At 39.4% G+C, this 24,462-nt stretch overlaps 2 protein-coding genes across 6 annotated transcripts in view; one reads left to right on the top strand and one right to left on the bottom strand.

The window, feature by feature from the left end:
* INVS (inversin) overlaps positions 1 to 15,837 on the top strand; it is an 83,076-nt gene extending 67,239 nt beyond the window's left edge. Inside the window, exons 13-17 of the mRNA XM_066327844.1 lie at positions 4,829 to 5,130; positions 6,424 to 7,234; positions 11,603 to 11,835; positions 12,801 to 12,881; positions 14,949 to 15,837. Coding sequence (XP_066183941.1) covers positions 4,829 to 5,130; positions 6,424 to 7,234; positions 11,603 to 11,835; positions 12,801 to 12,881; positions 14,949 to 15,064 — 1,543 coding nt within the window. The 3' untranslated portion in view covers positions 15,065 to 15,837. The remainder of the gene's footprint in view (positions 1 to 4,828; positions 5,131 to 6,423; positions 7,235 to 11,602; positions 11,836 to 12,800; positions 12,882 to 14,948) is intronic.
* Positions 15,838 to 16,069: 232 nt separating this feature from the next.
* The window catches only part of TEX10 (testis expressed 10), a 53,895-nt gene continuing 45,502 nt past the window's right edge, over positions 16,070 to 24,462 (bottom strand). For all 5 annotated transcript variants that reach the window (XM_066327860.1, XM_066327890.1, XM_066327883.1 and 2 more), the window contains 4 exons: positions 20,815 to 20,895; positions 18,164 to 18,345; positions 16,997 to 17,207; positions 16,070 to 16,300 (listed from right to left, as the gene is read on the bottom strand). In XM_066327860.1, coding sequence (XP_066183957.1) covers positions 16,187 to 16,300; positions 16,997 to 17,207; positions 18,164 to 18,345; positions 20,815 to 20,895 — 588 coding nt within the window. In that variant the 3' untranslated portion in view covers positions 16,070 to 16,186. The remainder of the gene's footprint in view (positions 16,301 to 16,996; positions 17,208 to 18,163; positions 18,346 to 20,814; positions 20,896 to 24,462) is intronic.

The following is a 24,462-nucleotide window of genomic DNA, read 5'->3' as shown; positions in this document are numbered from 1 at the left end:
ATATGTTACTTTAGAGAGTCTCTCCTAATAAAATCACTCCTAAATCTACTTGGGTTTAGATAGTCTGGGTTTTTTTTCCTTTTTACCATCACAAAAAGTCAGCCAGCATCTCATACCTACATTATTTTCTGGTAAAATTACATTCACTGTATTTAAATCCTATGAAATATTTCTATACAAACATCTTCTCCCGTGTTCTCTCCTATATCAAAGAAATTGTAATTTATAAAATGAAGTTTGTTGAAGGCCAAAACAACATGCATACTATTAAGTAACTGACCAAAGAAACACACCAGGAGACCAGTTTGGGTAAGCTGGGAATCCTTGACAGAGCTCAAATGTAAAAATGCAGTTTACAGGAGGCAGAAGCTGCAGAGACAAACTGCAAAGTATGAGTTTAAAAGCATTGCTTGGGCATGTAGATGGTGTCAGGAGCACCAAAACTCAAATGGAGCTGAGACTTTAAAGAAATGTTGAAAGTGAGTTTGTGCTTCTACATTAATAAAAGTAGTAATACATTAGTAGAAGACTGAGCAAGGAATGCGTGAGCCTGTTGCTGAATGGTGCATTTGGTGACACCAGACACCGGTGTGGCAGAAGTACTCAATGCCTTCTGTTCCTCAGTCTGCCAGAAGAAGGTCTCCCAGGCTTCTTTGCTAAGAGAATTGGTTCAAGGAGAAGCAGAACTGCCGGCTGTGAATGAGGATTAAGTCAAACTTGAGAGAACTCAGCCCAGACAAGTCCATGGGACCAAGTTGGCTGCATCCAAGAGTACAGAAGGAACTAACTGATGCCCTTGAAAGGTCACTTGCCAATGTCTTTGAAAGGTCACAGAGACCAGGGAAGGTTCCCTATGATGGAAGGAAAGATAATGTTGCACCCAGCTTCAAAAAGGGCCAAAAAAAAAATAGTCTGGGGAACTGTAGTCTGGTTGGTGTTTCTGGTCTCTGGGAAATTTCTAATGGGCAAAAGTTGTGACAAGAAATTTTGTCTGGAAATAAAGAGAAATTTTTTCACCCTTGGGACAATCAATCAGTAGAACAGCCCAAAGGGGTTGTATGGTCTCTGTCCATAAAGGTTTTCAAGACATAATTGGATAAAAACCTGAATGACCCAATCTGACCCTGTTTTGAGCAGCCTCACTGACTTCCTGACATCCCTTCCAGACTTTAAAAAGAGGATTTTGGTTTACTTACAGCCAAGGTATTTAAGAAAATAATATTTAAGTGTTTAAAACATATTCAGAGAAAACTAATTTCCAATATATTGGATTTTGAAAGGGCTGCAGAACTCATTCCTGATTTGTTCACCTCCCCTTTCAGTTTCTCAGGACGAGTTCCTGAATCCATACTTCTGTTTTTCATTCTGGCCAGTTGAAGGAAACTGATTGAGAATGTGGATGTGAAAGGGAAATGGCTGAAAGTGAGTAAGTAGTTCATGATATTTAGGAAAAGAAGGCAAGAAAATAAGCAGTTCAATTAAACAGCCTTCAGTAGATTTAGAAAAATGTTCTCATACCAAGAGAGTACAAGTAGATTATGAGGTTTTTCAAAATACTGGTGGTTAGCCCTGCATGCTGAGAAAAGATAGGGGAGTGTGGCAACAGAGAAAATAATGAGCTCTTCAGCAACCTGAAGAGGGAAAGCACATATTGGAAATGATGTAATTACTAAAATTGACAATAATAAGAACATACAATGATAAAGCTAAACAAGCTGAGATGCTGAATAAGAACTGGCAAAGGATGTGAGGTAGGTATCACAATAAACCATTGTAAACATACTTATTGGAAAAAGAAGAGTAAAGAAACAGTTGGAAGATGCTAAGTAGTCTGAACTGTTCTGTAGGTTTTGTGGTTTTTTTTTTTCACTTCAGAAGAAATTACATCAAACCAACTCAGTTTTCTTTTGTGTCTGAATAACAAGTTTTGTGGCCATGAAGAAACAGTAGCTGTCATTCAGACTTGCCTGAAGTCTTCATACTTCCTCATGGAAAATTCTCATTTCTCACCTTTAAACTAGAAGTGTATATTGATGAGAATTTCACATAAATCCATCATGAATGTGTATTTTCATTTAAAAAGTAAATTTGAATTTGAAAATAGCACCAAGCTGTAGGAGATTGTAAGCACTTTGAAGATTAAATTAGAAATATAAGAAATTACTGAGAAAAAAATAGGTACCTAGGTAAGAACTAATGGACTGCTCTACGCATTTGGGAAGACCCACCAACATAGGAATACTGGACAGAAATTAACTGTTGTCTTAACATGTTTATTAAGGACTATCAGTTTAAAAGATTATTATAGATCAGAAGTCATGAGTCAGTGGTATCATTCCTTTGAGAATAATCATCGTGCTAGATTGTGTAGCAGGAAATGCTATTTATACAACATGAAATATAACTCCTCTTAGTCCAGAGAAAGCTCTGCTGGTAGTAGGATCATACCTGGAGATCTATTTTCAGTGGAGATTTCTTAAGTAAGTTTTTGTGGGTTTTTTGCAAGGATAATTTTAAAAACATTTTTCTTTAAAATACCCTTCAGTGTGTAGATGAAAAAGTGAAGTATCTATTCTTAACAGAATAGAAAAGGTTGAATTCATTTTAGCAGAATCAAAAATTCAAATCACCTCTGTGCCTTCACAAATGTGTGTGTAATGCTGAAACTGTTCCTTTCCATCTGCTAAAGGTTCAGTTGTCATTCTTTCACTTTTGCAATAAAATACAAGCTTATGACCATTCAGGACAAAATTGTATTGCATTTATAATGGAAAATATTGGCCTGCCAGCTCTGTTACCACTGTTGAGCTCCAGCTGTCTAACTTGTTAGCCCAAATTTGGATCCTGTTGGGTCGCCAGAATCTCCTGAGAATAACTGAGAGCCCTGAAGTTAGAATCTTGTCTACTTCCCTCACTTGTTCATGAAACCTAGCTTCTCAAATTGTACAACAGTAAAATTTGGAAATTTTAGTTTCTAAGAGATCCTTCGCTGTAATGCAAACTGAATTTCTGATAAATTATGCAAAACACAAGGAGAGGTTCTTATGTATTCAGGTGTCTATTATTCAACTAAGCTGTACTGTGACAATTGTGATGATGCTTTTTGATTAGGGAGCATCGGAATCCCTTTCCTTTATTCTTTCTTCACTTTAATCTGAAAAATTAGCACGCAGATAAGACCTTTAAAGAAAAAAACAACCCTTTTTACTTCTTGGTTTCTGGTCCTGTGCCATTCCAGTAACTGTACGATTGATACATTGCTGAAGTTACTGTTTTGAGTTGATCTGCTCATCAGAGGAATGCAGGTCACTCTGGCTTGATTGTGTATCCCACAGCCCACCTCACGCTTCCTTTTCTAATACCCTGAGTAGAGGACATTGGTAATAGGCTGCCTATTCTTGTGAAGAATAGAAAATTACTATTCTGTGAATAGCAAGAATCAGCTCAAATGGCACAGTAATGGCAGTGAGATCCATACTGTACACAGTCCCAACATCCCCACATACTCCGGTTGTGGAATGCCAATATTAATTGAAAGTAGCCACTTTTTTTTCATGCCAGAGGGAATTCTGAATCCCAGGCTGCTAGGAGTGTATTTTTTTAGATCAATTAGCAGCTTTTCAGGTGCAAGGTTCAATCAGCCTCTCCTGCAGAGCACAGTTGATAAGATAGCACTGACAGATAAAGTTAGGGCTTCTCGCTGGCAGCTGGCGCTGCAGTGACACGCGCTGGCAGTGACACCACTCACAGGAACTGGGGCTGGCGTGCTGCATAACTCACCTGTCACACGCCATGCCGGGAGGTGAGGTGGCAACAGTCTGCATACTGTGTTGGAGCACTGGAAGCAAGTTAAAATACCAGGCAGCTACATGATACGGCATTTACCGCCTGTCCGTTCCAACAGGAAAAGTGTCACTTCATCCAACAGCCAGGGCTTAATTTATAAAAACAGATTCAGTGGGAGGGAGGTATGTAACGTTTGCTGTGTGCTATTTGGTTTATTCTGCTTGGTAAGAACAAGAATTTAAAAAATAAAGTGCAATGATAGCCCACTGTATTTCAAAATAGGCTGCAAAATTTTATTCACCTTTCCTAAGTTTGTCCCAAAATCTCTTTTATGGCTAAGGAGATGCATGACTTACTTCATTTTGGAAATCTAAATGTCACCACTGTAGTGGCATACCATGTGCACTCAAGTTTTTAATTCACATCTCATCAGTATTTGTCATTTGTACGACATATAGTGTTTATGTAAAATTAATTATCTACCCATGGCAAATACATAGCAGCAAGTTAGTACCAGTAGCTAGTTCAGAGTTGGTTTATAATTGTCTGTACTATGACACATTTAAGTAGAAAAATATTTTTTTCAAAGATATCGTGGCTTTTGTTAAAAGTTTTTTGCTTTTCAAATACAGTGTGTTGCATTACTACTCACATGAAAACATTGCTCATTACTAATTACAAACACAGTTATTAGTGTCATGATTCTTTTTTAAATCCTGCTTTTAATTTTTGTGTATTTATAAAACCTCCTAAATTTAGATGTTTTCAATAAGTGTTTTAAGATCAGTCAAAACAACTGCAAACTGAATGAGCAGCAGGCTGACAAGGACTTAACCTTCATCAGGCTGTAGCTGCAAGTCAGTTGTTGTTTCGGATCAAGCTAAGACATTTCAGTGCAATATGTGTCCTTTTCTCACGAAAAAGATGTCAGGTCAAGGATTTGTTGTGGCAGTGTCAGATTTTTAGAGAGGAGTGTGTTCATCAGATACATGCTCCCAAGGTTTAATCTTCAAAATTCTTATAGTATGGACTGTAATTGCAGGAAACGTGAAGAGGAAAGTAAGAGGAAAGAAGCCAAGCTGCAGAAAGGGATGCAGAACGTGGAACAAAACAAGTTTCGGGTACAACAGAATCCCACAAATTGGGAGAAGGCCACCAGTGTCCCACAGTTACCCAACAAAGCAGCTGACACACAGAGCAAGAGGCCCATGTGCCTCAATGCTTCACAGATCCAGCCAGGGAGAAGCAGCAGAGGTTCACCTAAAGCTGGTCATGACAAAGGGACTCCAAAGGAGAGCTGCGTGTCATCAGAGGCTCAGAGTGAAGGTCATAAGATCAGGCAAGGTTTGTGATCTTCTTTTACTGTGCTGTTTATCTGCTTTGTCCACTTCTTGGGGGTATTTTACATACAGAACCCATTTTGTCTTTCTGTGATTTCATATTCTTTTATCATCTGAGCAATTTGTGCAGTAGAGTAGAGTTAGATACAGATTCTTTTACTCTCTGTGAAGTAGTGAAAAACACCATTACAGTGTCTTACGGTGTCTATAAAAATACCTAGAATATGTGAAACCAGGCTGTGGGCAATTGTTCTATTACTTGCACTTTTCAGAGAAAATAAGATTAAAAATATTTGACCTATCTGCGGTGCACATGGACAATGTTAATGGAGAAATGGTAACTCTGTTTTTTAAACAAGATTTGTCCTCTTGCTCAGTCCAAACAGTTGGTGTTTGAAAGAATGCTATGCCTTTTTTAGGTAGGCATTCTCTTTTTGTGACTGAAGTGATGCCAGGAAAGTTGATGCATCAAGGATCAAACCATGAAGTTGTATAGTCAGTTCTCACTAGGTGTTTAAATCAATCCTCTTGTGACCAAAACTTTAATGGACTTCATTGCTTATTTTATTGGAATTAAATAAAAATTTAGACTCTTTGGGCTGTGAAAACTGTGATTCAGTTGGGTGTTTTCTGATCTGGTTATCCAGTCAAAAGGGTATCCTGTAAATGCATTACAAATTCAGCATGGTTTCACCAGGTTTTGGATGATCCAGATGATTTTCTGGAATGACACTATACCAGAGATCTCTTCTTTTCTCTTTCCCCTCCTACCTACCTTGTAACATCCTCTCTGGTCTATTTTTTCATTCTTCTGTTAATTTCCAAGCAGAATGGAAGGCGAATGGAAGGTGGGGAATTTTCAGTTTTGCACTCCAGGCTGACTTCACCCTCAGCAGAGTGTTTAGAAGCAGTGATCACACAGCAGCATGGGAGAAATAGGAAGGACTTCATAATTTCATTCACAATGTCAAGGGAAGTATTGAGAAGCCAAATGCTTTGGTTTCCTGAGTCAGTGGGTTATCCTGTGCCAAGATACAGCATGGATAGAGCAGGAGTTTTTCATGCATCTAACTCAAATGTAATGATAGAAAGGAAACCATTTGTAAAACATTAAGAAAATGGAGGTGTTTGGGACTCTACAGTGACTGGCAATCACGTCCTCTTCTGATTCTTCCCGCTTGCATTTTTTTGTTCATTTAAGTGAATCCTAGTGTGCCCCAAAGCAAAAACATCAGAGACATAAACTGTGTTTTGCTGGGTCAGAGACTAAATTTGTTTTCAATTCCTCTGTCTAAAGATTCATTGAGGAAACACATCAAAAGCAAGTCAAGTTGTGTCCACTTCCATTGTGGCAAAGCAGACGAGGGAACAAAAGTTGAAGTGAAACATCAGGTTGCAGCTGGTGCAGAAGTGGAAGGAGAAAAGCACAAGGACCACGCTGTCGACAGAACGGGTGCCTGTGCTCGGAGGAGCAGGAGGCTTTCTGCTTCTACCTGTAGGACTGCCAGTGCTGGGGAGAAGCTGAGGGGGGATCCAAGCCAGCCTCCCTCTGGCAAGCGGGACCATGGGGAAGGAAGGGCTGTGTTCTTCTGCGATGTTGGTTGTACCGGTGGAACAGTGCAAAACTCAAAGCTGGGTGAAGCTTCTTCCAAAGGCAAAAGGCACCAGCAGAAACCCAGAAATAAAGAAGTAAATGATAAGAGGTGTTCACCAGCTGGTTCTAGTAGACCAGGAAGTGCCAAAACAGTATTTGTAAGCAACAGAAATGACAGCCTGTGTGCTGTAGAACAAGCTGTCAAAGTGGGAAACAATGAAACAGCAAAAAAGGCCTCTTCATTATTGTCTGCTGAGGCAGAACCTACCAGGACTGTGCCAAAAAACCCAATAGCATGTTCTGCTTCTGATGACAGTTCGAACTTGGAAAAAACAGGCATAACTGGATCCAGGAATGCAGATGATCAATTATGTTCTGTTCCATGGCAAAGTACAAATATTGAACTAATCCCTTTAGAGATTCGAATGCAGATCATAGAAAAAGAAAGAAAAAGAAAAGAGCTTTTTCGGAAGAAGAACTACGCTGCCACAGTCATACAGAGGACGTGGAGAAGGTAAGATTACTGTTTCAGTGGCTGGGGAAGAGTGAGATACAAGTAGATGTAAAAGAAACTAGGCTTGTTGGCAATGTGCTTTATTTTGCTTATGATGTTGCCAGTGCTAAACGAAGCAGTTAATAATCTTTCTCCACACAAGGGAAGTGGGTTCCAGTTGCATAGAATTACATTAGTATGTTCATAAAAAGTGCAAGGTAAGTGATGACTTTTAATAATCAGAGAAATCACTGAACTTCTATTTCAAGCACTGATATTTCTTTAGAGAGTGCAAATCAGGATTGCCTAAACCTGGAGTGCAGTGACGTACTTGAAATTGTGCTCTGACCTCACATTTAACCAGACAACCAAACCACGGAATGTTTGGGAGCTTTGAGCGTTCATCACCAAAACTTGAAGGCAGCTTGACTGATTAAGCAGGAACAACTGCTGTACAGAAGAATGTACAGAATGCTTTCCACAGCATTATCCTGCTTTCATGAATGTGTGAGTTTCAGTCTCAGAAATGCAGTCATTCTAAAAGTACATGCTCCTTAATATTTAGTTTCTTATCAAAATAGGAAGAGTATGTAAGGGAAGTATATAATATGCAAATTGTTCTTATTTCTTGTTTTTATTTAAACTTTATTTGATTTTACTGGATGTAGAAAACTCTAAATTGCTTATGTTTACTAATATTCTTTCCAGGTCTCTCACTGGTTTAACAGTTTCTCTGAGGGACTCTGAGCTGAAGATGTCCCTGGCCATGGCAGGGAGGGTGAACAAGATGATCTTTGAAAGTCCCTTCCAACCCAAACCGCTCTGTGGTTCTGTGATTCCATGCCATATTCCTCTGAACTGTGAGGCAAAGTGTCACTGTTAGCGACACAAAAGAGCGAGGCAGGCAGCAGGAGGTCAAGCAGGAAAGCTCTCTACTTTATTTTTTCTGACTCTATATATATGCAGTTTTACGAGCAGGCCAGGATTGGCTACACAGGTAGCCACCTCTTTGACCTCGTTGGTGAACATCATCATCAATCATCTTTCTGCTTTCAAGGGGGGGAAATATGTAAACAATAGATAATTTCTAAAAACATACATAGTTTACTTGAAGCTGTGTGAGAACAAAATGCAAACAGTGAAAAGCAGGCAAACTTGAGGCAACTGCAAAGCAGACACTTCTCTTCCCAGGATTGTACCACTTCTGCTCTCTCTGCTGCTTGCTCCTTGGCCTTCTTTTCTGATGTAGATAGACCCCAAGTTCTTGTCTTATGTGTTCAAATCACTTAGATACCAAAAGCTAAAGGAAGCCAGAAGTAGGTTGGGAGAGTGTATCTGCAGGTGATGCTGCTGCTGGCTCTGCTGCTTTCACTCAACATGAGTTTAAAATCCTTCCAGAGGGGCAGGCATGTGCCATGGCTTTAAGACAAAGCAGAATGATACGTAGTGAGTGCTTGTGCAAATTTCCCCACAAGAACTGGGATCCAAAGCCATGCATTACGCTGACTTACCTGCACAGAAATCTGCATTCCACTTACACTGCAGATTTTGGATAGGCCTTTCTAAACTGTGCACCTGCTGAAACAGGGTAGGTGTGCATTCTTGCCAAGAAGTGCCTGTGCTTACTAATACTTTGCATTTTGGGAATTGTGAGAATTAAAGATTGTTTAAGCTACATGTGTTATTTAAATACTTAATAGTGAAAAATATACTTGTTCTGTTTGCAAGAACTCATAGAACAATGACAAAGATCATAAATTTTGCAAGGCCGCAGGACACATTGGTTGGGCAGTTCTTCCACAGTCCTGTGTTTGCTTTTGTTCCAAACTTGCACATGGTAAATAGCATGTACTTGTAGACAGCAGTAAAATTATACAATATTATTGTGTAATTCTACATTAGAAACATGTAGAAGTACATGCTTGAGTTTTGGAATTTCTCTAGATTAGAACTAAATGCATTTGTCTCACTCTGCAAATTTTCTGGTCTTGATTTACTTATTGAAGGCAAACAGAACAGCAGACTGGTACTGGTCTACTTAGGAGTATTAAGCTTGCCATTCTCAGGAGAATGTTTCAATTCCCAAATCTGCAAACTTTATAAATGTATTCCACAAAAGTGTACTCTAAGGTGTGTGGCTTGCCAAAGGTTAATTGCTTATCTTGCTCATTGAGGCTTACAGATTCTGTGTCTGTGTTCTCTCTCCTGGGGGGCACCGGGCCTGTACCGTGCTCCAGGGCTCACAGGGAGCCGACAGAAGCTGGAGTAAGTTGGTTGCTGTCACTGTTGTTCTCCCGCTGGAGTCAAGCTGTATTTTTTTTTAATATATTATTGCTGTGTGCATACTTTGGCCAGCAGTGGGTTTTGAGATTAGAGCTTCTGTAACAATGAGTGAGAGCACCACTTGCCAGCTTTGTTGTTCTGCACGTGGATATTCCTCTTTTATGTGCAGTGTTTTTGTTGACTAAGCATCAGGTATATTTTAAGGCACCATGTCAGATTGATATTGTATCAAACTTGGTCCCATTCTCCGTTTTTCTCACTAGGATCAGAACGATTTGTTATGAGAGAGCTGAATTAAAACAATGTACACTTGCTCTACAGATAACTGCCTACATCTCAGTGTCAGAACCTCACAGTTGTTTTCTTGTTGCTAAAAACTACCAGAAGTTCTCTGCAAACATGAAATCACAGCTAGGTCCAAAGGTGGAGTGACTGTGAATGGGTCATTTCACGTATCAGGCAAAGGCATCTGGCAGTAATTACTGAATTCCAAGAGAGTAGCTTAGTATTCTATTCTGCTCCAGTATAAAACAGTTCCCTGATTGTTTTTTGTGCAGTTAAGTATTCACTTAACCCATCCTTAGCTCAACTTATGTTAGCAAGTCACTGCAACTGTGCTTCCTCTTCACTTTCTTTTCCTCTCTTATCCTGCTGAAAAGTTAAAAATGGCATATTGCTTAAGTAAACTGGATAATTTTTTCCCTCTGTGTCTCAATAATACTCCTGTTCTGAATTCATACCATGCTTCACAACTTGCAGGCCCTGACAAGATGCAGTTGCTGCCTGCATTTGTTATGTACTTTAATGAGGTGCATAGCAGTACATGCCTGAATTCTGAAGCTTCACTAAATTAAGATTAAATACATTTGTCTCACCCAGCAAATTTCACAGAAGTAATTTACTAAGCTTATTGGAAGTTTAAAATTATTTAGGCTGTAACGGAGCATATCATCCCCCTTTGGCATTCTATTGTGCTTTTATGTACACATTTTTTTGTATATGGCTGCTGCTTTGTTTGAATTACGTAGTTCATTGGCGTAGAACATATATTTAAACAGTTTGTGTCTGGCTCGTTGTCTTTTGTTTTAATTTAGAACTTGTTGCAGAGGGAGCAACAGAAAAAAAAATCACCTTTCTCTCACCTTCCCCCTTCGCTTTACCAGGGCATCCAATAGAAGCCTTTTTGAATGCCAGAGGGGATGATGATCAATAATGTGTTTTGGCCGGTTACCAAACGCTTATAATTAATATTTTACAAGTGTTACTCAATGCTCATTTGTGACAGGTTCGTACTGGGAGGATTCAGAGTTAATTGCTAAGCCAGTTAATTGACTCGAGAGTGTGAAACGCCAATATCCGATTGAATACTTACCTCCGATTCAAGCGGGGAAAAAAAAACCCGAATAACTCCTGGCTGCCTGTGCCATTTGGCACCGGAGTGCGAGGGACAGATAATCTGCTGCTGCCACTCGCAGAGGGCTGTGACTGTGTGTAAGATCAAAGCAGCTGAGGCAAGGTTGGGTCAGGAGACAGGGAGCCTTTGAAGGGAAGGGAAAAAACACAGATTGCTGCAAACAAGGTGAGGGGAGCATCTTCAGAGGAGGGGTGGAGAACAGCTCCGTTCTCTGCAGCGGAAATGTGCGTTTGAACCCACAGGAGGCAGATTTGGTTTGTCTCTTGCACTGATTGACTGAGGACATGAAGTGCTAAGGCACACGAGAAAGTTTCGTGTTATTAAGCTGTGAATATAGTGAAAATGAGGAAGCAGTACTGATTATGCTGTTACCATAAATATTTATAGTTTTGTCTTCTGATGATTTTCTACTTATAAAGCAGCTGATAAACTGATGGTGAAGCATTGTAACTTTGATACCTGTAATGCCGATTCTTTAGTAACTGTGCGAAACAATGGATGCATCCAAAATTGAACCCAGCTCCTACTTTTTCTTCTGAACAAGCATTTCTCATCCAAGTGACTTAGCACATCAGTGGGAGTTCTGTTTTCCCAGCTACTCATGTAATCCACCATGTGAACTGATGCGTGGAAAGCACGGAAGTAAAAACAGGTCACCTAAAACAAGTGCTCTTCTCTTTTCTGCTCTCTAGTTACCAGCTAAGACAGGAGTTGTTTCAGCTCCTGAGTGCTAAGCGGCAGTGCAAGGAAGATGAAGACAAATGGAGACAAGAGGCAGCTGCCTTCTTCATTCAGGTTGCTTGGAGGAAACAGCTGAACCATAGCCCTCTGAAATCAGTTCCTTCATGTAAAAATCTGAAATCCTTAAACAAAACCAGCTCAACCATAAAAACCAGCAAGCAGTCCATCCTAAAGCAGATATATGGTAATTTTCTTTTCACTATATTTTATTTTTAATAACTATGCTTTTATTTTTATCAACAGAGCGTATTCATCTATGCACTTCTTACCTAATTGTTAAGAATTTCAAGTATTTATAAAAATTAGTCTGAATCTCAGGTGTTCTGATTTCAATTGTATTTCTGTTTCAGGTTAAAAAAAACCAAACAACTCAGTGATTTTAAATGGCTGCTGCTAAAGCTGTTTGAATCCCCACACAGCATAGTTTCAGCACAGATCTTGAGCAATCAAATAATTCCATTGCCAGAGCTGCTCACCATATATCAATGTGGAGAGAGAACAGAGCAGTTAAGCTGGGGATAGTTGGCTTTATCTATGCAGAGTGGCTGTCTGGATCATTTTTAAAGCATTGTTTCAAACTTACTTTGTTACTTTTTATAAAATATTTTGATTTGAAGAGTATGGTCAATGTTGATAACTTTTTGTAGGAACATATGTTACGTTATGGCAAGAGCAAGATTGTCTTTTATAATTCTGCACTGCTTTGCTCTGTGCCTAAATGTGCACGTGCAAAGGAATGCATCTTCAGGAAAAGGTAGAGGAGAAACATTGCTTCTAGACTTTGAGTTCCTTTACAGTGTGGATTACTGATGGAGTAAAGATATCCTAATTATATGTATTTTAGCAGGTGGTAAGTCACTTCTATCATGGCTCTGTAGCTTTGAGAACCAAAAAGGATAAAATAAATAAAGCTAATGAATTTATTTTCCATTTTTCTTATAGCAACTGCAAAATGCGTTTTACAGTTAAATTTCTGTTCTGGTTGTCATGGTTTTCTGTCATATGGAATGTCTTAGGAGTTTCTCTATAAAAAATAAAGAGTAATTTTTAGGATGAAATAATGCTGTAGCTTACTGAAATAGTTTGTAGCTCTACACAACCACATGTTTACGTGATTAACACAAGAGCTGTTCACATTGTTTGTTAAAGGACGTTCTCAGGAAGGCAAAGTGTGTCAGTCAACAAGACCTCCTTCTAAGCTGAAACTTTCTGATGTGCAGCTGGTCTCAGGTAGGACACATTCATTTTAAGAATATTTTGATGTTTATATACTCGAGATTGGTTTCTTTTTAGATAAGAAAATAATCTGCTTAAGGACTGGGCTCTCCTATCAAAATGAGTAACTACTGCCAAACTGTTGTGATTGCACACTCCTCCTTTCATCACTTTTGGGCTTAACAGAGCACTGGACTTCTATCCTTGAGTCATTTAGATGAAAAACTTCATTACTAAATGCCATTTGTCAGACTTCTTAAAGTGTATTATGGATTTAGTTTGAGTTGGGAGCGTGAAGGTTTAGTGCTCCGCTGGGCATTTGGTGTTCCTGGCTGTGCTACGCCTCAGCCAGACAGGCCACGGCTAGATGGGAACACAGCAACTGCTTCAAGGAGTCATGAGTTCAGGTAATTTACAAAGGGAAGTAAAACACATTTTCCAAGTAGTTTAAGACAGCTCTAAAGTCAGAAGGAAATCTACAGTGGACCTGTCCTTGAGTTTGTTAGAACAGTAGGTGAATTTGCCTTGCTAAGAGACAGAGGCCTTTTTCTTTCACTGTCTGAGAACTGTTTTAATTAAGAGGCATGACCAGACAGGTGTTTGATTGCCACCTCTTCATGCAGATACCAATCTAAATTTTAAAAGAGCTTTTAGCTCTTTTCATTTAACTTTTCAGGACAACGGATCTCCCTGTCTTCTGAAATAAAAAGGCTTTCTCTTGAGGCTGGAGTGGCCTTTGCTTTCATAACTTGGTGACGAATAGGTTAGTGATAGGAACTCTGCCCAGTTCCTTTAGAACACTACCTACTTTTATTCACCTAATAGGAGCTCAGGGAACTTTAGCCCTTACTTAAAAGACAATAACATGTTTTTCATCTGCCTGCCTTTGTGCATGACAACATTACGTTTGTTGGAAAAGTTCAGAGCTGTCAGTGGCTAATGCCAGATACTCCGTTTCTGACGTAGGTGCCTGGAGTAGGTCAGAATGGACTGTTCAGTTTCATTCTTCCCTTGCAGAAGGTACATCTGGGAAGGTGAAGGCTGACTGTCAGCCTGAGTTTTAATGCTCATAGAGCTCATGGAAGCAGCGTGTGGTGACCAATCTGTAATGGGGATTGACACCCAACTCACTCACACACTTTGAAAGGAAGGAAATGTTCAGTAAGGCAGGTGACAGGTAGAAAAGGGATGGGATATACAGGCAGAGTGGTAAGTGCTTTGGAATTTTCTGGCAAATAGGCCCTTTAAGATTGTTACCATTAAAACATTTCAGAACTTGAAATTTGTTTTCATTTTTTTTTTTAATTAAATAGATTAATAGATGAAATAGATTCCTTTTGTCAATTCAGCAAGTGGCATTTAAGAGGTGCTGTGCAGCAGAACCAGACAGCCTGTTTTTTTGTTTTACTGTGGACATTAAAGTGTGTTCAGAGTTGGAAAGGAGCAGATTTTGCAACTCTTGGCATTAGAAAGATGTCCTTAAGATGTGCTGAGTTCACACCCTCAATGAAACATTTGGATTTGCACTTGGGATCACCCTGGCTAGAACAGGATAAGGCACTGAAATGTTTGCAGCTAATCTCTACAAACCTGGGGAAGGAAAACACATATTATTTGCAGCACATTACAGGAAATGAAAAAACATTGCATGAGCAATTCTGAGGACTTGCTTTAGCCCCTGGACTAGTTTCCCTGACTTTCTAAGAAGAGCCGTAAGAAGAACTGTCTACCTCATGTTTCTAAAGATTGCTCAACACAAGCTCTTTCTGCTCTTCAGCAAATTCAGCCCAGAGTATAGTGTTAGTCTGGAGCCCTACATTCATTTATGGGGGTGAACATCGCTACACCCATGAGAGGCTGCTGAATTCCCACATGCAGCAGCAGCAGCATCAATGTTCCACACAGGCTGTACCCAATGCTGCAGAAAACAAACTCTGAGAGACAATCAGTAGTGAGATGCCAGGAAAAAGGCATGTTCTGCTCCCAGTAGATTTGCTGCTTATGAAATCTAGAACACAGTGTAGATGAAGCTGCTTTTCACCCACTAGAGTTACTCATCAAAACTATCTTGTTCTTTTACAGTGAACAACCTACAGTGTGTTAATTTGCTGGAGAACATGGGAAAGTCAAGGCAATATTCATACAACATGAGACCAACCACTGCTGCAAAACCAAAAAATACAAGACTCAAGCATTAAGCAAAACAATATTTGGAATTTAAAATCCATTCCAGTACAGCTGTTATCTTTCATAATGTATAAGCCACCTATGACATAGTAAACTTGAACATTTTCAGTTTTGTATTATTACAGCATTACACGCCAAGCAGACTTGTAAGGAGCTGGACTCATTTTGTGTACAAACTGGTTTTTAAATGCAACTGTTAATTTCTTTACCAACACAGGATGGAATCTGAATTGCATTTGAAGACAAAAATTAAGCACTAAGCCCTGTATTGCGATAATGTTGTAAGGGCAATCAAAGCTTTCTATTGCAAAAAGTAGGAATTTTGAATGTGTTCATCAAACAGAGTTTCAAAGAAGAGGGAAACTGTACTAAAGATAATACAGTTCTGAGAGACCAATGTCCAATTTTACCTCAAGTTCATGAAATTAATTTCAAAATCCAGGCAGGAATGCTTCACTTCTCTACTAAAGAAACAATTGTTCCTCCACTAACTACAGATTTTGAAGGAAACTTAAGACAGGTTGACAAAAAACACTCAGTAAAGAAATTGCTTTCACAACCTCTGGAAGCTATTAGGGCTGTGTTTTCTACCCTTTGAAATTATTATGAACTTTTTAAACTCTTTTTATATGTGTATTAAATAGAGAGGCAAGAAAAGATGGGCCCTACTCTAGAAAAAAAAAGTTATTTTAATAGTTTTGGAGGTGCCACAGTGTACAGTATTTACCTTGCACAAAGTATTTAAAAATATGAACTCAGCAAAAATAAAAACTGTTACTCTAAAGCATACTGTTTTCTATTTTTTTTTCTACTTGATACTACACAATTCTATTTTTTAAAATAATGTGATGCTTCACAATAGTAGATGAGCAGAGTCACTTTAAGTCTGTTTCTCTGCAAGCTCTTCAGCATCAAGGACTGGACTTTAACACCCCTCATTGTGGTCAGCACATTTTAATAAAACACTTTGTAGTAACATCTACTTGCTTGAAAAAAAGGCAATAGAGGTATTGCAGTTCTCTGTAAAATTTTTATTGTTTCACTTACAAAAAAATTGACAAGCTTTGTTCCAACATCTTCCATTCAAAACTAAATAGAAGTAAATGCTTTACAATAAATGCAGTTTGACCTCTTCAATATACTGTGTTTATAGGGCCAGGTGTCTGGGGATGAGAGGCAAGGTAGATGTTGAAACAGTAATGGAGGTCTGTGAGCCACTGCTCCTGAACTTCACCGCTCTTCAGTGTCTAGAAAGAAAGGGAAAAAAGGTAAAACTCAATATCCCCAACAGCACTTGCCTTGGGAAAAACGAAGCACTTGGCTTTGTTTTTACAGGTAATCAGGTGCACTGTTAAAGGCACAAGACAGCCCTGTTCCCCTGCACACAGTGACATTGTTCTTCTCTTTTGTAGATTCCAACACATTGTGCCTGTTAAAGTCCCAATAAAAAAAGTGTTACAACTGGGTACACAAAGTCATTACATTACCAAGTATGTGAGTTAACAGCAGATGTGCTTTCCTTACTCTTAATTAGAGTGGCTCATTTACTTTGCAATTCTGCAATTTATAGGCAATTAAAATGCAAATGAGTGTGGTACCACCAATGCAGGGGAGCTCCCCAAACCAGCCTAAGGAGAACTGCTAGCACCAGACCACCCCACCCAGGAATTCCCTCTTCTCAGGGTTACGTAGATGGCTTTAAAAACCCAACAACAACAAATACAACTCACCCAGGGCAGAACAGCAAAAGAACTGGCTGTGGCATTTCCAACACTAAAGGGAAACAACCCCCTCCTAATCTGCAGGTTAGAGAACCTCACCATAATGTCCTACATCTGCTTTCATCACTGTTTGAAAACAGCTCTTCTTGAACGTTTGCAATGATTTTTAAAAATAAACACGACATACATGTGGTCTCTGGGAAACAAGAATAAGTTTCATACCATGATGTCCTTGATGATCTGTTGCACCAGAAACTCATTTGTGATCATATGGCTCCTGAGCTGCCCATGCTGCATTAGCAAGCGAAGCAACTGAGCAACAACAGGCAGCTCTTCCCGACAGATCCTGCTCACTTGCAGGCTCTGCAGCATCAGCCTCAGTAACCGTGGCAGGAGTGCTAATGCAGAAATGCATGATCTCCACAGCATATCCCTGAGAGGAAAAGAGAATCAAAATTGAAATGACTGAGGACACACATTTCAAGGAGGCTTCTGTGAACTGGCTGCATGGCTGTACAAGGAAACCTGCTTCTGTGGATTCAATCATATCAGCTGTATTCACCATAATTAGTGGCTAAGCAGAAAATCTGTACCAGAAAATGCCAAATTTGAAAATACTCCAAGATTTTGTACAGCACTGGAAAAAAATTAAGGTCCTGCCCTGGAAGCTACAGATGTTGCTTCATCTCTCACACAGCGCAATTTCTGCATCATGCAGCTGTGAAGAGGTTTTTGTTCATGTCACTTTTCAGGTACACCTGAATATTTCTTTAAGATTCATAAGAAATTAAATAATGGACTCAGGTATTTGTGATATGCAAGTCATTAAATACAGTGAGAGAAGGAGGACTTGGGCTTTGAATTTTCAGGAAACTTTTAACAACTTTTCTGTACATGAAAAGATTTGATCTATTTAAAGACATTTCTGTGTTTCAAGTGAATTTATTTTAATTCGTTATCTGTAGCTTTTAGGTTTTTTAAATCAAATGGCTTTGCAGTCTATGTAATGATGCTGGAGAAGTTTTAAAACTGAAACGTCAGATCAGTTAAGAGTACCTACTCATAAAGCCAAATCCTTTGCATGGTGCTTTTCAATTTATCTAATGAAGCTTAGGTTAAAGATTAAGGTATAAATATCCAACTTTACAAAATCAGGATGGTTTTGACACCTAATTTGGAGGTTTGAAATTAAACCTTCTTCAGTTACTGTTTTGAGTAATTCCTGGTAACTCTGCAGGTGTTTTTCTTAAATCTAAGTACTGATTTGAAGTAAGCAAAAGAGAGACAGGAAAAATAACTCTAGGGGGAGGGGAGTATCCTTTCATTTCACATCTCCAATTACTTGTGGATACAAAGACAGAGACAGGATGGTAAGAAGAGCAACTTTACCTTTTCTGTAAGTGTTCTGCATCCTCTCTGTCTATAGTTAACAGAAAGTACAGGAGACTGTAACAACAAGAGGCCAAGAACCTGTGCAGGTTTTCACTTATGATGCAGGCTTGATCCAAGAGCTTATTTATGGCACATAGAACAGATCCAGCTGTGCTATCAGGTATTACAACCAATCCAACCTGTATTAAAATGAGACAAAAAAAATAACAACCCAAGTTCACCACTTTATACAAAAGATTTTTTGCTGGGATACAAGCAAACCTAGAGCTTTCCTATGGTGACATGTATTACTTTATTTCTGTTCCAACTCTACAGACCACTGCATTTTTTCAAATCCCTGTTTTCCCAATAAACTGCCACCCATACCAACAGAAGGTTTAATTGACAGCTTCATTCCATCCCTTCTAAACAAACACTCATCTCAAACATTTTTGAAAAACACAGCACTGCTTTGAGCCTTGCTCTGAATGACAGTGAAGGCACAAACAATCTTCTGGGCAGAACAGGTCTTTCCTTTTAAGCATATATCATGGGACTGGGAAGGCCTTCTGAGCCTTGAAATGGCAGTGAGCAGTCACTGAGGTAGAAGGAAACTGATTTATGCTACAGAAAGGAAAGCTTCTACTGGATTGTCACCAGGGTGAGTCTCCTTTAAGCCCAACAGGAGCTTCATAAACCAAGGTAAATCAAAGCTAATGAAATATATGGTGAGCCCAAAGTGGGGTGATGCTCTGCTGTTGTTAAAGAGAGAACATCATCTTGAATAAGGACTTTATAGGCATAATAAATAATTTAGGGAAAAAAAACCCCTTGTTTTTTGTAGAGGCAGTGAATTAGAATGCAGTTTAAATTTTGAAGTACTTATGAAGTAAGCACCCTACATTTTTGTCTTGTAAAGCCATAAAAAAATCATGCACTGTTAATGTGGCACCATTTACCTTTAAAAAACTATGTAAGGAGTTTGAGAGTAGTCTCAATTTGCTCACCTGCAAGTACACTGTTTTAAGCTGACAGAGGAAGTTGGTTCACTTAACAACGTCAGCTGTTTCTTTTAGAAATATTTAGAAAAAAGATCAATAAAGTACAAGCTACAGAAATGTGAAATGTATTTCATTCCTACCATTACTCGTGAGAGGCAAGAGATACAGAACAACTATGAGTTGAAACTTTTAAATCCTTCCAGCCTAAGACACTGGGTGTATTTGAAGGCCACGAGCACAGATCGCTGTCCCAGGCTGACCCTGTGCCAGTCAGATGCAGAGGCAGGAGGAGGATGATGACGGTCCTGCCTGACAGAAGGTGGGACTGCAGCGGTCACCACAACCCTGCTGAATTCTACAGGACAATGAGGCACCAAACAATTAAATAATGTTCTTCCTGATCAACCATAAATAAGAAATAATGGCAGCGATCTAGATGGATATAAAGAACCATCCTGAAGACCAACTGAGCCAACACTGCTAATGGAATGTGCTGGTCAGCCAGTCTGAAAGATGACAGGAACAGAGAAATTTCAATTTATACAAGGCCAGTAGATGAGGCTGCTCAGACAAGTTCCTGTATAGGATGTTGCCACCATGGTGCTTTTGGTCCTTGAGAGGTGTCGGCAGCCAGTTGGAGACCTTGAGCAGCAAGCCTTGCCAGCCATAAAAACCCACTTAATGCTTTGCTCTCAAAGGGCAAAGTAGTAGAACCTATAAGCCTTTTAAAAAAATTGATTTAAGTCAACATCCACCCCTAAAAACCCAGACTATGGTTATAGGTAAGCTACTCCCTATGGAAGCTCTGGGCTAGTAACTTCTCAGTATGGCTCCACGCAGGGGAATGGCAGACACTGGTTAGATCACAGAACCACCCTGACAGGAGAGCAGGGGCAGACCCTGTGGTCCTCCCTCTCATCAGGCAGTATCACAGGGAACTACAGATTCTGTCCCTGACCATTCTGTTACTCAGCTCTGGCTTTGCCATCCCCATCCTCAGCTCAGGCGTGTTCAGGATTAGAAGACAGGCTGTAAAACCCACAGAATGGGTCAGGTTGCAAGGGATCACCACAGTGGGGTCATCTGGTCCAACCTCCCTGCTCAAGCAGGGTCATTACAAAGCACGTGGCACAGGACACTGTCCAGATAGTTCTCGAGCATCTCCAGTGAGAGAGACTCCACATCATATGTGGGGAATCTGTTCCAGAGCACAGTCACCCACACAAAGTTCTTCCTCATGTTCAAGTGGAGCTTCCTGAGCATCAGTTTCTGCCTGTTCTTGTCCTATTGCTCAGCACCACAAAGAACCTGGCTCCATCTTCTTGGCACACTTTCGATACTTATGTACATAGATGAGGTAAAAAATCTGATCTACAGCTGCTGGTCAATCTTTTGAAAAGCAAACCGCACCACGAAGTGTTTAATTTATGGACAAATTGCCTTGAAGACAAGCTGAAGTACTCACAAATCTGAGCAAAATTACCCATACAAGTTTACATACCAACAGTTACTTTGTAGTTTTAAAACTCCCCCAAATCTTGTTTAAAGCTTTTGCAAATGCTGAAACTATACATGAAATACATAGGATAAGTGGATTTGAGGATTAATGAGACTGTTGGCAAATTTACCATGAGGAAGTTTCAACGTAGAAGACAAAATGGTACTTACCAAATATTTACAGATGCCAGTCTGGAGAATGTCAAAACACTGACTTTGTGAAGGTATAGTAGACAAGCTGTGACAGATCACCTGTTTTAACAAAACAAAGTTATTTAAGCACTCCAAATGCAACCAGCAATCACTAACTGGGCAGTCATACTTTGGTGACAAACCTAAATCCAAAGAACCTACAGGGACATGCAACAGCTTTGTCTCAAAATACTGATTCTTTACAGTGTAGAAGTGTAGTGTTGTCGACATAAATTGTTCAGTGCTTAAAGAGATGATGGTCTACACCAGTAGGTTTTTTGGGAAAGGCTCTCTCCATTTTATCAGTGTGATAGAAGGCAAAAAATACTCTATCAAGCTGCACTGCCACACTAAGCCTCCAAATGCTTTTCCTCACTCAGAGCTGAAGAATTGCAGAAAACTTCTCAACTGTATCAAGCATGAAATAGAGGGGTCACAATGAAAAAGAGTAATATAACAAAGAAGAATGTATGTAGCAAAGATCCATTTTTCAACGTATTTTCTTCTTCGGTGCAAAAAATGTCATGTTAAAAAATGATACAAAATACTACAATGGGAAACCTTGTTTTACAAACAACATAAAACTTTCTGTTGCTTATATAATCAGGCACTAACAAACTACTATGAAATGTTATATGTCTCCTGGATAGGGTAAAAAAAACCAGAGCTCCAGTAGAACTGCTGGTAAGCTGTACTGCAATCCTCAGTAGATGGCTTTTTCTGTTCCTCTTTTCCTTCCCCTCTAGTCCAATAATTCAGAAACTAGTTGGAGTGCTTGGATGGCCTCTCTCTGTTCACATTCACTGCTTATCTTACCAGAGTGGCAACTAAAGTCTCTGGAGAAGCTAACATGCACAGCACAAATGCATCATCAGACCATGAGCAATTGTGATGTCCTGCTAAGGACAAGGAAGATGAAAGAACCAATACATGAGGAATGGAATCTTCTCTTTGTGCTTAAGGGAATCAGAGAATAGCAAGACCAGATGTCTGAAAGGTGAAAGAGTTCAATTCTATGAGTTTTACAAATAAATATCTTGACTAAGCAAAATGCATTCCTCTAAGATGTGTCATGACTCAAAATCTAAAGAGAACTTGCACAGGAGGATCTAACCTGAGGGATTAAAATCTGTGACAGTGTTTCGGTTTTGAGACTTCAGTTGAATCAGACAGGTCAAGACCCCAAAATGAGATAATGACAAAATGGAACATATCAACTGTGTTGTGTCAAAAATAATAGCCCACAACATTTGCAGCTGAAGGACTGGGAAAGGTTAGGGAAAGAACAATTAGCTCAAGGTCCTGTGGTATGAAAATGCAGCCCTCACTTAATGTGGATGCCAGTGCTAGTTTAATCAGAAATGGCCAAGTGGCACCATTTGTGCAGTCAGCCTCTTCCAAAATTACGCCACACCAGTTTTTAGCCCTGCTTATGCCAGCCAAATTCAGGAGATCCTTGACACATCTGCCTAGTAGAACATAACATTCCTGTAAGTGGAACATAATATTGTTGGGGTGTCAGGACATTGCTCGTATTATTCAGTATCACAGGTGTAGTACAAGTGTTTCATTTGACTAGCAGGATTATTTAAAAACCAATTTCAGAGATACTCTTGCACTGAATACCTTTATTATACATTTACTTTCTAATGAAACAAAATTATTAAAACTGAGTACACCATCGTAAATATAGTAGGGCTTTTGTCCACTGCAATTTGAAAGTGATAAAATATTAAGTACTCTGGAATATTCCCAAGAAATCCACTCAAAACATCTGTGTTATTAGTGGTGTCAAGGAATAAAGTCAAGCTGCAACAGAGGTTATTACTGGGGACTGTCATGTCAAGGACAAATTGTGACACCAATCTGACCCAGTATTTTAATGAGCAGCACTTACACAAAAGGTAAAGCTGCACTGATGAAATCTGTTGGATGACAGCTCCAAGCTGAGAAACCCTGCAAGGCAGGGAGACTGGACTAACCTATGGAAAAGATCACACAGGTTTGATGAGTAACAGCTACAGAAAAAATTCAGTGAAAAAAAGAGTGGTGGGTCATGTGCTTGGAGACTGATAAAAACGTCTGCATGCAGCTGTGAGTTTTACCAGTTGGAAATGAGGAAGAAATTCTGTTATGGCTGACCAGAAACGGTTGTGATACAACCACAAAACACGGAAATGTTACTTCAGGATGTAAAAATAAAGATAATCCAAACAGAAGTGCTCAGAAAGAATAAGGATCCTCTCTTCAATACTACTTCCTAAAATCTTACTTAGAATTAGACCATTTCTGACATACTGTGCAAAGTAGGAGCCACTCATTCAGGAAAGGCAAATTCTAACCAAACAGACACAGAATAATTGCACAAAGAGAGATGCTATCTTATCGGTGTCAGTGCAAAACCTTAAGCTTGCCTGGGCTGGCAAAATGACACCCAAGAAGGGATCTTAGTGTCACTTAAAAAGTGGTGAAAAATGCTGCACCCAAACAAACATAACCAAACAACAACTAAACATAATGATCATGGCTGGCTGTGAATGCAGATGTGACGGAAATTGGGAAAGATGAGTATGAAAGGGGGAAATGCAGGACATTTGTTGCTCATGGGACAGAGCTTGGGCAGTTTACAAAGGAGTTTGCCATATGGTTGTGAGCACATCACACCAGACAGTTTGTCAGGAAGATCCCTTTTGATTCAGTACAGACCCACAAACTAAACACCTTGAAGGCAAATCTACCAGGCCCACCCAGCAAAAATAGAGTTTCATTGTTAATATTTCACCTTTAGGACTATGTCCCTAAAACAAGCCTGCCATCCACTGAGGCGCTGCCCAAGAGGACAAGTTGTAGGAGCATTTCATTACAGGTATGATATGCCCACAACTCAAGATTCTCCCCGAACTGTCAAGGAAAACAGGCATCATTACCACTGGACAGCAGCATGATTCCTTAGAAGTGTTGTGGTAGAGTGCAAGTTGATTTTTCAATCTTTTAGATCTTCCTGACCCTCAAAACAGCACCAGCATTCCCTACATCAGTTCTGTTTTCCTGCAATTAAGTGGGAGAGGCTATTCTTTTCAACTTCATAAATGAAATCCTGCTTGAAATGGCTTTCACACCAAATGTCTGTTATAAAAAGTGAAACTGAAACGTTTTTAGACATGGAAATGAAAGGAAAAGAAAACTTAATTATCACATGAAAATTAGTATTTTCCCTGACAATTTATTTTCCTTAGGCAAGGTTTTGCATGATGTTTAATTTCCATAATAAAATGTCACAGCTGATTCATTACATTACATTTGATTAGCATTTATCACATTTTTGGCACATTCATAGATTGATTTTGGACCAAAGCCAGAGTTGTTTTGTTTCAGAGCAATCCTGAAGTGAATGGACTGAGAACAGGCCTTTTTGATCAGGGAGGGGTGGGTTTTTTCTTTTTGAGGTGAGTATTTTATAACAGGTTTGGCTTAGGCTTAGACATTTTGTTGTGGTGTTTTTTTCTTTTCAATTTTGTTTGAATGTTCACTCACATAAATTAACCTAAAGAAAGGCATTCTCTTAAACACAGGGATTATCTGTTAGCACTATGCAGCAAATGCTACATGCTCCATAATCCATTGGCA

The sequence above is a fragment of the Sylvia atricapilla genome, chromosome 1 (assembly GCF_009819655.1).
Source record: "Sylvia atricapilla isolate bSylAtr1 chromosome 1, bSylAtr1.pri, whole genome shotgun sequence".
NCBI classification, from domain to species: domain Eukaryota; kingdom Metazoa; phylum Chordata; class Aves; order Passeriformes; family Sylviidae; genus Sylvia; species Sylvia atricapilla.
This window is presented reverse-complemented; position numbering and strand designations above follow the sequence as displayed.